General features: G+C 37.1%; 1 protein-coding gene across 1 annotated transcript; it reads right to left on the bottom strand.

The window, feature by feature from the left end:
• Positions 1–2033: 2033 nt before the first annotated feature.
• Positions 2034–4221, bottom strand: LOC133864576 (uncharacterized). Its single transcript, XM_062300957.1, has 3 exons — positions 3578–4221; positions 2646–2831; positions 2034–2561 (listed from the first exon to the last, which is right to left on the bottom strand). Exons 1-3 carry the CDS (start codon positions 4040–4042, stop codon positions 2283–2285), a joined length of 930 nt encoding a protein of 309 aa, XP_062156941.1. The 5' UTR covers positions 4043–4221; the 3' UTR covers positions 2034–2282.
• Positions 4222–16776: the final 12555 nt, after the last annotated feature.

Raw genomic sequence — 16776 nt, 5'->3', positions numbered from 1 at the left:
AATACTTTGCAAATCTCATTCCCATAGATATTGCAGTGTATTTGACGGAAAAAAAAAAAAAAAAAAAAAAGAAAAAAAAGGAGGAGAAATTTCGTACAGTTCTTGAGAAAAGAAAAGAAAAGAAAAAAAATTGTATTTCGTTATGGGAGATTTCTTATTGTTCCTGAAAAAAAAAAAAAAAAAAAAAAAAAAAAAAAAAAAAAAAAAAAAAAAAAAAAAAAAAAAAAAAAAGAAGAAGAAGAAGAAGAAGAAGAAATTTCGTACTGTTCCTGAGAAAAGAAAAGAAAAGAAAAAATTGTATTTCGTTATGAGGAGATTTCTTATTGTTCCTGAGAGGAAAAAAAAAAAAAGCATTTTGGTTTTGGGGAAATTACTGTTCCTGAGAAAAGAAAAGGAAAAAAAAAAAGGAAAAAAAAAAGAAAAAAAATCTTTCCGTGTGTTTTCATGGTGGATGTTTGTAGATTGACTCTTTGTCAATCCTAGTTGGTGTCACCGGTAAGTTCTCATATGCTCCGGCAGTTTCAAATCGTTTGAGGTGGCGTCTGGTTGTCTCCGTCGAGTTTCCGGTGGTTCTGTTGTGTTTACCGGCGACGTTTGGCCATTAATGATGTTTTCATGGTTGTTAGTGGCTTTTGTGGTATTTTGATATTTTCTGCCAACTTTTGAGTTGTCCGGCGATGTTCCAGGCGATATGTGGTGTTCTCCGGCGAGATTTAGTCTTGTCGACAAGTTTTTGGCAGGTCTCAGGCGAGCTGTTGGAGACGGAGGTCTCCGTTTGGTTACAGGTATTTCGTTTGGTTTTTCAAACCGTTCAATTCAGTGTTTTCTTGGTCAAAAAAAGAAAAAAAAGGAAAAGAAAAAAAAAAAAAAAGGAAAACGTGTAGAGAAACTGAGAAAGGCTTGGTTATTTATGTGCATGACTTGAATCAAATGAGTGTAGCGTCGTGCAGATGCAACGAAAAAAAAAAAAAAAAAGAAAAAAAAGAGAAAAAAAAAAGAGAAAAAAAAAAATCATTAAAAAGAGGCCAAGTTACCCATATTATTTTGGCCCTTTGTTGGCTCCTTATTTTGGTCATTGACCCATATTTTGACATGTGGTATTGTTTCAACCCATCTCCATTTCAGCCCATAGTTGGCCCTACATATTTTTGGCTCCTGTGGTATTGTTTCAAACCCAGGCCCATTTCAGCTCATTGTTAGCTTTTATATTTGGCTCATAGTTAGCCCATTATTTGTATTTTGGCATTTGTGGTCTTATTTTAAGCCCATGCCCATTTAGCCCCCAGTTGGCTTGAAGAAGAAGGAAGAAGACGAAGAAAAAGCAGAAGAAGCAGAAGATGAAGAAGAAGAAGAAGAAGAAGAAGAAAGATGTTCTCCAAACTGGGTTATATCCAACCCAACATTAAAAAAAAAAAAAAAAAAAAAAAAATTCAAACTCAAGATTTCAGAATCTTCTACCTTGAGTTTGCAGGGGGATGTTAGAGAATATATTGATACCGTATATTACGGTACTTTCCATATATTGTAGGATTTGATTTAATCCTCATTAATTGTAATTGATTATAATCAAAACAGATTTGAATACATTCAATTCTGATTTGATTATATCCTCTTTACATATCATTTTGTATTCTCTCTATATCTCTATAAATATGGATCATTCCTATTGTAAATAAATCATTCATTAAAAGCATAATGTAGCCCTTTAGGATTTATCTTGTGGATGTAGGTCATAGACCGAACCACGTAAAATCCTTGTCTCTATTTATTATTATTCCGCTTTATTTCTTTTAGGTTTTTGATTTCTTTCGGTAACCATATTAATGGGATCCAGACATCCAGTTATGCCCCAAATGAGGAAAAGAGCATAAACATCTTGACTTCATTAGCTTTGCTATTTTTCCATAAATTTTGCATAGCTCTGTATGTGTTTCAGGTCAGTATACGTTAGATGAATGACATCTTAATTATTGTGGTTGGTTGTGAAACTTGATGCCTAAATCCCTACCCCCCAACATTCCGTACAAGCTGTATTATTCTTCCAACCATGTTTTCTGTCCTTAAAAACTAACACCCATTCCATAAAAACATTGCTTACACCACACGCATATTGGCACTCATTTACAAATACATTTATTTGCAAAATCCTCACAAGAGCAAACAACAGATTAACCTCTCACCAGATTTCCCATGGTACAGATTTTCCTTCTTCCCTGCACATACAAATCAGTAGCTCAACCAGGCTAGCTTTGAGTATGGGATGCAAACAAATGAAAATGGCATCATTCATATGTGCACGAGTTCCGTTTGAACTTGATGGGTTTTGTGCTACTGGAATCGATGACCAGAGGGCAAGAGATTTGCCTTCGGTGCTTTACTCTCACGAGCTTCCCAACCACATCCCCTCGAGACCGGATTTGGAATTTCAATGTCAGCGGAACTTTCCCACCATTTGGGGATACTGTTATACTGGATCCAGCCCCATAGAGGGGAACCTTATTGCCTTCCAAGTTCACTGAGACAGTGCGGTGACTCTTTCTTGGCTGATAATATTTCTTCAACTGCATTTTATAGAAGCTTAAATTAATGATCAAACTTCTTTCTCTTGATTAACTTCAGATGATGGTGGTGGACAGAATTCTAACCTGACCACTTGCAACAGAAATCTCTGAATAGATGAGATTGACAGGGGTGGAGCTAACATGAATCCCAAACAATGGAGCAGGATTGTATATGTTCATCTTCAGTGAGCCATTCACTGTCAGCATCTTTGTTGGAACCCCAGATGAGTCTGAACCCTCTCCAAGATACAAGTTATTTATTGCCAAGCTCTGCAGTATCACATCCTCCATTAATTAGGATATCTAAATTAACACACTAATCACTGATGCATATGTGGGAGTGAGTGTGTTAGAGAGGGCTTAATTCATCTTGCTATGCCAAAGAAAGTGAAGTTGTTCTAAATATCTTTTTATAAAAGGATTAAAAGGTCAATGAACAGCTTATCCTGACAGCATAGACATGGTTTGCTTTTTCAAAGGCTTAGAAATCATATAGAATACATGCTTCTTTTTGTCCTGCAACTGTCAAAAGCGCTTTTCAAGCGCATAATGGCTGAATGAGAATAATCAAATCAAAGCTAATTTGTGCTTTACCTTTTATAATAAATTGCATTTACTGGAGGAGTCAAATCTGGAATTTATTCCTACTAAAAGATTCACCCATTTGAGGAAAATAAAAAATTCACCCATTACTCAATTTTGGAGGTATCCATGAACCAAGCTTCATTCCTAAACATTAGGACATTGACTGGGAGAGAGTAAAAATTTACAGGAAAAAAAAAGAAAAAGAAAAGAAAAATGATTATGACTATAACTTGAGTAAGAGAAAGTATCCTTAGTTGATAATTGGCTTAAAGGTTATAAAATTGCTGAAACTTGAGGAACCCAATTCCAGAAAGTGTAAGAAAGAAGAAAACTTGATGCTTGAAATAGATTTTGTTAGTGAGATTAGAATTATAATTAAAGACTACTTTTTGTAGCAAATAGGAGAGAAGAAAGAAGAAAACTTGGCATACCTTCATGGAAATTTCAGCCTTGTAAGGGCGGCTAGCACCCCATATAATCAAGCAAAAGGTAGTGAACAATAACGCAAAACTTAACAACGCCAGAAAAGCCTGACAGCGCCTTGTAAACGCCTTGTCCTCAAGGTCATCATACGAACCTTCTTCCAAGATCACATTACACTCAGGCCACCCCTTGTCGTTCCTCTTCCGGTTTCCTTTTCTCCCGGAAGACGACCGGAAAATCCCCGAGAACCGGCTGGCCGAGGAGTTCCTCGAGTGGCGCCCGAAAGACGGGTGAGAAGGGGACTCCATTGGGCTGTTGTTGTAGATTGGAGTGGCCTGCATAGAAGAGGACTTGTCGCCATCGTGGGAGTCCCTTGAAGGGCTCTGTACGTAGTATACAGGCCGCTTCGGAGACCTTGAAGGTGACGACGGAGCTAAGCTAGTGATATCAGACTCAGATTTTGCCGAAAGCATGATTGCTTCGGAGCTAATCTCTCTCTCGCTCTCTCTCTCACACTCCCTTTGTGTGTGAAAAACAGAGGAAAGAAGAAGCCAGGTTAACGGTTTGCGGAGCGAAGGAGTAACGGATCATAAACGAGGGTCGGAGCAGAAGGTTAGGTACCGAAGCTATTAAGGCCTAAAGTAATGGGAGGTTCGGTAATGTGTCGGCAGCCTATAGAAGTAATGCGGAGGAAATATATCATATTTTCCTAATTCGCATTATTGTTTTCTTTTTCCAAAAGGAACTAATTAGATTCGTCCAGCCTCGCTCTCTATGCTCCACTCATTTAATTTAATTTAATTAAGGAGATTTTGGAACATAAATAAAATATCATTATTTATTAATTTTGTCTTTTACATTAATCTCATATCTGTCTTTGGCCCTACCAAAGGATAAACTTTATTATCCTTTGTCTTTTGTTATTTTGTCCCGTGATTTCTTTTTAAAAGCAAGAAGGGTGGGGAGGGCTCAATTCCCAAATTAGTCTACAGCTACCATCATTTTATTTACAGAAATTCTATCGTTCGTACTAGCACTAGCTGCACAACCCAAAAAAAAATAATAATAAAATTAAATAAACCAATTTAGTGTGGTTTATTCTAGTAATATTTGTCCAAAATGGCGCTTTTCCGCCGTTTAAACAGTAAATGATGTTAATTTTTTTTTTTTTTTTTTTTTGACAGCGTTTATTGTTTAAACGACACTAATTCTTGTAGTGAAGAATTTAGTTATAAATTTTAATTTAAAATTTTTTAAGGAAAGAAAGAGAGCCAGAAGTAAGTGCAGGAACTTCAAAGATCTTCAAGGAGTAAGAAGAGGAAGAAGAGTAGAAGGAGGAGGAAACTCCAAGAGCTTATGCAGGAAGAGAAAAATGAGAAAAAGAGGAGGATCCTAATATCAACATTAGTGTCGTTTAGGAATTCAAACGACACTAATAATTTAGTGATTTAGTGTCATTTGAACAGTTCATGACTCTAAATTATTAGTACCGTTTTACTATTCAAACGACACTAACAGTTTAATGTTGTTTGAACAAAAACAACGTTAATTAGTGCCGTTTGAACAGTAAACAACGCTAATATAGAATTTTGTCCCTGCGTTTAGCGTAGTTTTCAAAGCGACACTACTCAAACAGCGCTAAATGAATAATACCTTCTTTTTTTTTTCGCCAAAAAACGGCATTATTCAAACGGCACTAAATATTGGTCTTTTTGTAGTGCAGGTTTTCACATCAGTTCTACATTGTTTGATATATTATGTTTTAATTTCTTTTAAATAATTGATATGAAAAGTCAATTAAAACGTTATACATCAATTGATTGAGAATTTAGTGATTACTCTTTTATTTTTTTGGTCAGGAGCGTTAACGTTTAGCCGAGAACGACAGGCTGACCATACATTATTGGGCTTTACATGGGCCCAAATCCCAACCTCTCCCTCTTGGGCGAGGGAGAAAAACACATAATATTTGTGTCAATTTTTAGTTTTATCTTATTTCCTTTAATTTGTAGTATAAAAATTGTTGGATAATATAAGTTTAGTCGTATGGGCTACAATAAAACATAGTCAATGTCGGCGCTAGCTACTACCGCTGCCTTTTTCCAAAGAATCCAAACTAATTGTTGCAACCTCTAACGCAATGTCGACGCACAGCCGTAAAGACAAAGAAAAAAAAGGGAAAAAAGTACCCATATTCCTTTAAATTAACACTCAATTTTTAATAATTTTCTATTAAAAGATTCTATCAATATTTTTTTCAAATTACCAAAAAATTGCAGTGTGTGTCTTCCATATTTTTTTTCTTCTAATTTTTAACTGTATTTTTGTTTTATGGAAAAAAATTTAAAGACATTTTAATCTTTTTATGAGACAAAAAAATTTACATTACAAATTTTTTATAGTTTGAGAGGACATTATTATGGTCTTTAATTCGGAATACATTGCAAATTAATGCTTCGTTTATTTCGACATAAAATATTTTTTGAAAAATAATTTCGACATTTTTTTGGTGTTTGGTGGGGCGAAAATAATGGTCCACCGTAAAATAATTTTTAATTTGACAAAAAATCCTTAACAAATTATGAAAAATGGTTTACGCTTTTTAATTTCGTAAACCATTTTCTCCGACCTTATCTAACATCATCAGTCGACTCTCTCATCTTCTTCTTCACACTGACCAGCACACCTTCACACATACCAGCACATTATCACAGCTCCTCTCTCTCGATCTCTCAAACTTCTGAACAAATTTTAAATTTTTCATTTTAGTGAAACTTCTAGCTGCTATCACGTGCCCCTCGTAATCCTACACCACAACTTCTATGTCCATACATCTATTTACTGGATCCACTATTGCATGATTTGCATCTCAATTCACCTTGTAAATAGGAAATACCTTTTGAATGAGCTTTCCATTTTATTTGGTTCTCTGGCCATCCTCTCATAATAGATGATGTATTTTCTATATTATATTTTTACCCACCATTTATTTTTATTTTTATTTTATTTTTATAAATCAGACTTATTATTATTTCCAAATTTAATCATATATCTTTTCTAATACATCTAAAGACATTCTTAAAAGACTGTGAGAGCTCGTCTCTGTTTACTTTAGTATAACAGGAAGCTTTTTTTTTTTTTTTTTTTTTCCTCTTACAGAACTAATTGATCATGGAATAGTATATGTAATATTTTTCAAGAAAAAGCATTTCAAAAGTGAAGAAAAGAATAACAAAATGTCCAACAAGTCCCCAGCATTTAGCAACCATGGGTCTGATCCTCAAATTGACTAATTTCAGGTCTCTCTCTCTCTCTCTCTAGCCTTTATATCCTATTAACTCTTTCTCTTCGTATAAGAGGTTTTTTTCTTTATTTTTTATTTTTTAACTGTAGCCCATTTGTTTCATTTTGTAAAAACACCAGTCTTAGAAAAGCAAGGAGAGCACAAGTGTAAGACAAGATCCATAAACTCCATCCACTTGAAGCTCTAAAAAAAACATTTCCAAAGACAACTGTAAGAAGACTCAAAAGGACAAGAACAAGTGTCGGTGGAAAGGCGCCCTCCTTTTCTTTAAAGAGAAAGTGGATTCAACACATGGTCATGGCTGTGACATTCATCACACCAGAGCCAACAGCAACGTTGGTGGTACCGGTTGTTATGGCTAGGACCACGGTGGTTGGGGCGTTAGGCATAGAGGATAAAGAGGAGGAAAATGAGGTGTCTTCTTCTAGGCCATAGCATTAAAAATTTATATAAGACTAATACTATTCCTTAGACTTATTATACACCAGCAGATGTGTTATGGGTCTAAACTCCGGTGAAAAGATATATAGCTCAATTAGAATTAGGGTTTTACTCATAAGTCATAAATCTTGTTAAGTAAGGTAAGAGACGTATTGTTTGTTTTAGGAGAATAATGAATTTATTATCCATACTAGGAAAATAAAAAGACTTGCTCATAGAGCACTATCTCCAGTAAAAAAAATAAGGGATTTGTTTCCCTTTAGAATTAGAATTGATATTTACGTTATTTCTATTTTTACTATGTAATCTTCTATTTAAACGTGAGAATTGATCAATAAAAATATAGAAGTTTATGATTCAACTTTAATAGTTGTTTTAGGAGGTTTAGGGTTCCTTGAACTACCCTAAAACTATGAAGCCCAAGATTCCTCGAATTATCCTACCAAAATCTATCATTCTTGTTGATTTTTCATCCATCGTTACAGAGGCCTGTAACAACTTGGTATCAGAGCCATGTTGCAACGACAGACAGAGCCAACAATGTCTGTTAGAGTCTCCCAAGAATTTTTTATAGAGTTTCTCCGGTGGTCAGATCAGTTTTTCAAGCAATGGAGAGATGGCATTGCGTCATGTTGGCATGAGCAATTAATCTCACTATTGTCACCATCAGAAAATCTACAAGAAAAACAACCAACAAAAGAAGCTACAGCCCCACCACCATGCAAAGACCCAAACCCAAACGACCATAACCACTCCATCAACCCACAGATCCAACCCACCGCACTGAAGCCTCACCACCACAGATCAACCCATCAGCACAACCACCACCCAAAACTCAAAGAAAAAGCACCTCCTAGCCAAAACACACCAAACAAACCCACCTCAACCGTAGGTCCAGCCATCACCAGAGACAGCACAAACGCACCACCAACCACGTTGCTAGCCCACATAGTCGTCTCTTCAGGCCACGCCGCCAACACCGCCAGACAGCTCACGCACTGCTGCCGAGCCCAAGATCACCTCAAAACAAACTCCCTACCGCCGATCTCACTAGTCTCACAACCCTCGTGTACTAGCGTGTTGAACGTTTGGTTTCTTTGGCTTTGAAAGAGAAAAAAATGATAGCCTGTTGTCTTCGTTGGCTTTAGAACAAAAAAAAAAAAGGGTTTGCTGATGGCAGTCAACTAGTTAGACTTGGTGAATTAGAGTTCAAAACTTCACAAACACTCCACGTGATGTCCATTATTTTTTCGAATGTATGAAATATTGTCTTAATGTCTTCTCATAGCTAATTTAGCAAAGACGTGAAGATGAAAAAAAAAAAAGAAAAAAAAAAAAGAAAGAAAGAAGAAGAAGAAGAAAAAGGAACAAGTGCGTTTATTGGTTACCATTATATGCATATATCCAGCAAGATCTAGGAGCTTGAGGACAAGGTCCATTTGAAGGGGGAAGGAGTGTTACGGGTTTACAACCCGATGAAAAGATATCCCAATTAGACTTAGGGTTTTGCTTTTAAATCATAACTATTGTTAGATAAAGTAAGAGATGTATTGTCCTCTTTAGGAGAATAATGGATTTATTATCCCTATTAGGAAAATAAAGAGACTTTCTCATAAAACAATATCTCTAGTAGGAAAATAAGGGATTTGTCTCCCTTTAGAATTAGATTTGCTATTTATGTTATTTCTATTCTTACTATGTAATCTTCTATTTAAATGTGAGAATTGATCAATAAAAATATGAGAAGTTTATGATTCAACTTTAGTAGTTGTTTTAGGAGGTTTAAGGTTTCTTGAACTACCCTAAAATTAGGAGGCCTAGGATTCTTCGAATTAGTCTACCAAAATCAATCATTCTTGTTGATTTTCCATCCCTTGTTATGGAAGCTAGTAACATGATGTGACGTGTTTTAAGTATTTTTTTTTTTTTACCAGCCACTTAAAAAAAGCATCAAGCCTATTAACCCAATTAGTTAAAAAGAATTTCTTTGCATGGAATGAGCGGGTAAAGCTGCTTTTCATCTTACCCATGCCATGACCCATGGATCAGTTTTGATATTACCTGACTTCACCAAGCCCTTTGTGGTGGAGTGTGATGTGTTAGTATTTTATATTGGCAACATTCTGGTTGACAAAAACATTTTATGTAACAGTTATTTTTTAACAGGATTATCGGTTTTATTCAGAGTCTTCAAGTAATATAAATAGTGTCTCATTTCATGCCATGTGTATCGTCACAAGTTTCTAAGAAGATGTCCATGAAGATTCCATGCAATTTCCAAGTCAGAATAGCCGGTTCCTGTGCAACCGTCCGGACGGGCCTTTGAAGGCATCCGGACGCCCCGCAGTGTTTAGAAGCTTCAGCGTTAAAGAACGTCCGGACGTTAGGGCAACACCGTCCGGACTCTAGGTTAAGCTATTCAGAATCCGAGTAGAAATTGGATTTCATGTTTAGGCACGGATCGGGAAACAGCAACCGTCCGGACAGAAGGGCAACACCGTCCGGACGCTTTTCAGGTTTCTAGGAAGATTTTTGCACACGTCTCAGTGTTTTTATCATAACTCTCTGCTCGAGTATTGGATTGAGACAAAATTGGTGTCGTTGGAAAGCAGAGAACAAATACTACAACTTGAATGTCAAGACAGTAAAAAGAAATGTCCGGATGGCCCACCGTCCAGACGGAAAGAGAGTAGCGTCTAGAAGACTGCCGAAAATTCAAGAAATTTTGGAATTCCTTTTCAGACACAGAAACAATTAGCTGTTCGGACGCCTTTTACTTGTCGTCCGGATGCCACCCAGAGGACTCCGATTTTGAGTAGAATTAGGTTTTCTGAAGCCTATAAATAGAGGCCTCTAGGCAAGTGTTTTGTACAGAATTTGGGATTGAATTGTCTTAGCTTTGAGAGGATGTTTAGGGAGAATTGAAGATCCCCTAGCTCTCAAGCTGTTGACGGTGTGTGCTCCTTGTTCGTGTGAAGTTTATCTTGGGAAGCGTTCACAATGGGTTTCGTGTTATAGTTAAAGGTATGACTACAACAATGGTTTTGTAAGTACGAGTGCTTTGTAACTTACTTTGTCTTTGGATATTGGATTTTCTGGGATTGGCTGCCTCGTAGTGGTTTTTCTCTTCACAGAGTTTCCACTTCGTCAACAAATATCTTGATTCTTTTAATTCCACATTTAAGATATTTTGTTGCACACAAACACATACACTTGTTAATTTAGAAGTATATATTTAATTTTCAATTGGTATCAAAGCAGGTACACTTGTGTTTGGATTTATTTCCTAAGTATGATCCATGACTTCTTCTAACATAAATCTTCTTGAGTTCTCCGAAGATGATTTTTATGATTTCTCTAAAGATACCATTTTGATAGGTAAAATCTTTAAGAAATATAATAAAGAACTCAAGAAGATTAAGTAAGAAAAAGAGTCTTTGATTTTTCAATTATCTCAATCACATGTTTTGATTGACTCTTTGAAATCTAAAAATACCATGCTTTTTGATACTGTTGATGCACTAGAGAATAAATTAAAAGAATCAGAGGATCTTTTGAAAAAATTCCCTAGTAATAATTTGAAAAGCATGTTTTGTATTCATACAGATATTTCTAACAAGCCTGATTTAATTGTTAATGAGTTAAGTACTTCTACTTCACATGCTTCTGATTCTAAATTAGATTCTATTGATATTAAGCATGTGATAAAAGTCACAAAAGCACGATAGCAACCATGCCTATGAAGGGTTGCTGAGCTTGTTACAAGGGATGCTGAGGAGAATGGACAGTATGAGCAATACCCGATCACATCTATCACGGGTACACCAGGGTTGGGTCAGAAAGGATGAGACCATTCACCCCTTGAGGGGGAGTGGACTCACCTAGTATAGGTGCAGTCTCACCATGCCTAGGATTTTGGTTCCTAAATCCTAGTGCATACCAGGTATGTTTGCATTGTATTGATTGTCATATCTTATATATCCTATTTTTGCCTTGCATTTTGTTTGAGGAACCACCTTTTCTATCCCTAGATTTTCTCTTGGTTGCTTTGAGAATTTTCTGCAGGTACATTCTAGAGATGACAGAGAAAGCATGTCACTACTTTTTTTTTTTGGTATAGTCAAACCTCTCTCCCTAAAGTCAGGTTTGCTCTTATCTTACATGCTTGGACTAAACTGTCTTCTTCTCTGTGTAAGCATGTTTTTGTTGCTTTTCCTTTTTTTTCTTTCAAAAAAAAGGGGGGGAGGGGGGGGGGGGGGTAGAAAGTTGCAGTTATTTATTCCTACATTTAGCTTTTCAGATATCTTATGTATTTTTACCTGATGTCTCAGTTCATGATGCATTACTCTTTTTGCTTTTATATAATTGAGAGTACTTGTTTGATATCTGCAAAGTTTCCATGCTGCATCTATTTGATAGATAGTTACTTTCCTCATGTGATGAAAATGTGCACTATCCAAGGCTCCCCTAAGGTACATTTTTTCTCTCTGACTTTTAGCTTATGGAAATTCTAATTAGAGAGATTTTTTTTTTTTGCTAAGATAGTCAAATTGACCAACTCGCTAGTTGAATTTAGAACCCCCCCCATAAATTTTGACATTCTTTCTACGTTGCAGCACCAAGTGATAAAAAGCATTCAAAACTGAATAAATATGGATAAATAAAAAGATCCACTGCTTTTGTGCTATAAATTTGTTCTTAAACTTGTCCCTATAGAAACAGTCAGTGACTAAATCATTGCGGAAATAGACGGTCACTAAAGGACGAAGTAAAAGAAAAGTGTTACAGCTTAAGGGGAGTGTATTAGATAAGGGTAGCTAGGCCCTAGTAAAATAAGGTTTGACTTTTGACTGATCTAACATCGATTTTCTCTCTTATTTAGAAAATCCGGTTGCTTTAAGTCATATCAGTAAACTTCATACCATATTGAGAAAGCTTTCACACACACACACACACGCATTGCATGAGTTAAGTTTATTATTGAAAAATTTCTATCTACAGAGAAATTTTTGTGCTTATTGACTCTTAACTCTCAATTATATCTTGGTATTTTTTTGAAATGTTATTTTGAAAAAAATACTAGACTTCTAAATTTAACAAGTGTGTGTGAACAGTGTGCAACAAAATATTAAATGCGGAATTAAAGGAGACAAATATTTTGTTGACGACTTCGGGGCAGCCAAACCCAGGATATCTACTATTCAGAAGACAAGACTAGATATAAGATAGTAACACTCACATACCCCTGATGCAGTGGTCGTACCTTGCTCTCTAACGTGTAACCCAACAAGAACACCTCCCAACCAGGTCTCCTACCTGAAGGAGTTTTCAATGGAATCCTTTACCTTAGGGCCAACCCCTAAAATAGACTTCACAGCTGATCAAATCACACACTTGGCAAGAGTTAGAGAGCTAGTAGATCTTCAATATCTCCCTAAACACCCTCTCTAAGCTGTAGATAATTCACCACCGAATTATGTGTTGAAAGCATGCCTCAGGCCTCTTATTTATAGGCTTTGGAAACCCAAAATCGAGTAAAAAATGGAGTTTGAGGCATGTGCGTTCGGACGGGAGCCTTGGGCCGTCCCGACGGGCCAAGTTTTTCTTGTCCGAAAAGTAATTCTGGAATTTTCTGCAGGGTCGTCCGGACGGGCAAATGTTTCCATCTGGACGGAGGCCATCCAGAAGCAATTAATGGCCGTCCTGATTCTCAATTTACAGAAATTTTTCTTAGCTTTCCAACGACACCAATTTTGTCCCAATCCGATATTTGAGTAAAACGTTATGACCAAAATACCCGAGGGTGTCTGAACGGCTTGACCGAGCGTCCGGACAGTCAACTGCAACCACCTTTCCAAAGTAGCACTAGAAGCTTCCATAACAAGGCCGCGTCCTGACGGTGTTGCCCGAGCGTCCGAACGATTGTACTTCGGCTGCATAAAATTACCATAATAAGGCTTAGAGCGTCCGGACCTTGAAGGCTGACGTCCGGATTGTTGAACTGGTGCACGCAATTTCCATATATGAAGCTTGATTGTTCAGACCATGAAGTCTGACGTCTGGACGGTTGAACTTTGTATGCACGCCTTGCCTAATAGAGAACCTTGTCCGGACGGTAGCAGCCATCTTCCCATAACTGTGTCTTGAGTTAGAAATCCTAATGCTTGTTAAACACTGAATGGCGTTCGGACGGTATAGCCACGTCGTTCGGACGGATGCGCTGGAACACTGGGATCATCTCGAACTCTGAAGAGCGTCCGAACAGTTTGCCATTACGTCCGGACGGATGCAATCTTGAATTGTTCGAAGCTTCTAGACATTGATGGGCATCCGGACGGAAAGTCCTCGTCGTCCGGACGGATGATGCTTTGACAGATGAGCGTCCGGACGGAATATCACGTCATCCGGACGGATGTTGCTGACGGATGAGCGTCCGAAAGGAATACCACGTCGTCTGGACGGATGACAGGGAACAGAAATAAACTTCCTTGAAAACTTCACAGAATCTTCTTAAAGAACATAGCCAAAGAGTAGATTCTGGATAAAACAGCATCCTTGTGAAAGCAACAACATTATATAGAAGTGATTTTGTCCAACAGAATGCAGCCAACACAAAAACTAACAAACTCCCCCTTTGGCCATTCTGGGACAAAAATCACTTGACCGGTTAAAAATACAATCCCGGTCCAAATCAAAAAATACTCTACCTTTTTGTCATAAAGGGACAAAGGGTAAAACAGAGTAATGAGAAAAACCACACAACAATTACTCCCCCTCAATGTCTCAGAAGGACAAGGGTAAACGGAGTAATAATATTCACAAACAAAAAACTTTCTAAAATCCAAAATAAGAAAATAGAGAAAAGTCTGCAAGTGGCCCAAAAAGAGGAATAAAAATCCTCCAAGTACCAAATCCTGCTGATCCACTGAAATCAAGTAACGGAGAGCAAACCGTATAAAAAGCTGGATTTGTACTACTTTGGCTTCTAGCTCAGGAAGTTGGGAACCATGGATTGAAAGCCTTCAATCTCTTGATTTTGCAAAGTCTGAAACTGGTTATCCGCAGATTGACATCCTCGAAGCAACTAGTCTGCAAGATAAATGAGGAGATTCACCACTGAATCTCTAACTGATGCAGATCTGAGAGAGATGCTACGGAAGGCTATGCATGAGCTGGGGAAAAAAGCTCATCTTAATCCTAAGACCCTTGGAAATTTTGAACACATGACCTCAAACAAAATTAATTTTCCAAAGGATGCATCTTTCAAACACTATGCTGGGAGCCGCTCGATGTCGTATTTCTGAACCAAAACCAATCAGAAATATCTCCAAAAATACCATTAGATCCTGTTAGTTCCAAAAAATAATGCGGTATTTAAGACGGCTATCAAATGGACGCCAAATAATTATAAAAACAAAGATCCCAGTCCAAATGACCAGATATATCAATATCAACCCAACAAACAGACATAATAGGATTTTCATGCACATTATCTCAAGAAAATATCCCAATAAATATTCCAATATTCTAAAAGCACAAAAACTTAAAAGAATAACGGAAGACACAATGAAGATCATGGGATGAGAAGAGTTGTGTAAAGAATGCCAAACTCTCGGGAGAAATCCACAAGAAATACACACAACATGCCATGAGAAATCAATAAACATGCAAAGATGTGTATATGGCAGAAAAAGGAACGCAAGTCTTAACCCTGTTGAGAATCTATCTTGACAAGTCACTTAACCATCCAGACGGCTACTGCTAGAACAACGTATGGCAAGACTACGCTCGTCCGGATGTAAGAATAGGTCCGTCCGGACACTTCACACTGAAAAACAAAAGACTGAAGAAAAATTTACAGAATTTTAATTTTTCTCAAGTCAGTTTCAGAATACACATGTATAATCAACTGATAACACAATCAAGGAGCATCTCAAAACTAAGCAGAGAGATAAAAGAGAGTTGAGAGTTCAATCAGCACAAACATTTTCCTGGACATAGAAAATTCAAATAGACAACTCAACTCATGCAATGCGTGTGTGTGTGAAGACTTAACCCACAAGGTATGACTATCACATAAATGACAAAGAGCAACCAGATTTTCTAGACAAGAGAGAAAATCTATGACAGATTAGCCAAAAGTCAAACCTTATAACTTACTAGGGCCTAGCCACCCTCATCTGATACACTCCTCCTGAGATGCAGCATCTAATTGTTTTACTTGTACCATGAAGGACAAAGTAAATTTTTTTACTTGCACGTAGAGGGCAAGGCATATAGCAAATTCAGTAAATAAGCAGTGAATATACAATTTAAAGTGCATAATTCATAAGATTTACTGCTTGATTCTTATGGTGCTACAATCTAGAGGGAATGCCAGAGTTTTTAGGTTCTAGGTTCAACTAGCATGTGGTCAATTTGGCCATCTTACCAAAAACATCTTCTCTTATCCAAAAATTCTTAGAAACACAAAGTCAAAGAAGGAAAGATGTACCTTTAGGGGAGTCGTGCATAGTGCACATTTTTTATTGCATGAGAAAAGAAGCTATCCAATTTTTGCATATACAGGAAAACACTTGGCAAATTATAGTCAGAAACTCTCAATTATATCTAAGAAAAGTAAATTAATACCCAAAGAATTGAGATATCAGGAGCAAATACATGCAATTATCCGATATGCCAAGAAAAAAAAAATCCTACAAATTCTCCCCAATTTTTTTTTTTTTTTTTTTTTTTTTTTTTTTTTATATATATATATATAAAAAATAATGCAATATGGAAATGACATCATATGTAAGGCAAGATCAAACATGATGGTGACAATACAGAAAAACAGTCGCTCGACCTGCTTTTTCTGTCTTCCCTAAAAAGTACCTGCAATGCTCTCTCAAGAGAATAAGGGGCACAACAAACTGGTTCCTAGATTGCATAGTAAGCACACAAATATTACAAGTAAATGTGCAAGCAATCAAACCTGATGCCTTAGAATTAGGAACAGAATCCTAGGCATGAACACCTTCTCCTACTAGGTGCGTTCATTCCCCCTCATGGGGTGAATGGTCTCATCACTCTTGACCCATACTTGCTTGACCCGAGGCGGTGGCTTGCAGGTCTTGTCTATGTTGTCCATTCTCCTTAGCATACCTTGCATTAGGCTTAGGAATCCTTCATAGCCATGGCTGCCATTGGGCTTCTGAGGCTTTCTCTTGTAACCCTTGATTTGTTTTTCTTTGTTTTGCCACTTTGATTGGCAGGAACAAACTTCTGCTGATGCCGTGGAGCTTAAAGAGCCGTAGGAGGTAGAGTGCTCCCCTGATGTAGCTCTTGTTGGCAGCTTCTTTGGCTTTTGAGCCTGGAGCTGTGGACACTTGAGTCGGATATGATCGGTGATGCTGTAGTGATGGCAGGTAGGCAAGCTTCTTTTGCTTGAATGCTTCTTGACATTCTCTGCAGAATTATAGT

The sequence above is a fragment of the Alnus glutinosa genome, chromosome 3 (assembly GCF_958979055.1).
Source record: "Alnus glutinosa chromosome 3, dhAlnGlut1.1, whole genome shotgun sequence".
NCBI lineage: Eukaryota > Viridiplantae > Streptophyta > Magnoliopsida > Fagales > Betulaceae > Alnus > Alnus glutinosa.
Note: the sequence above shows the minus strand (reverse complement) of the source record. Positions and strands in the feature narration are given on the sequence as shown.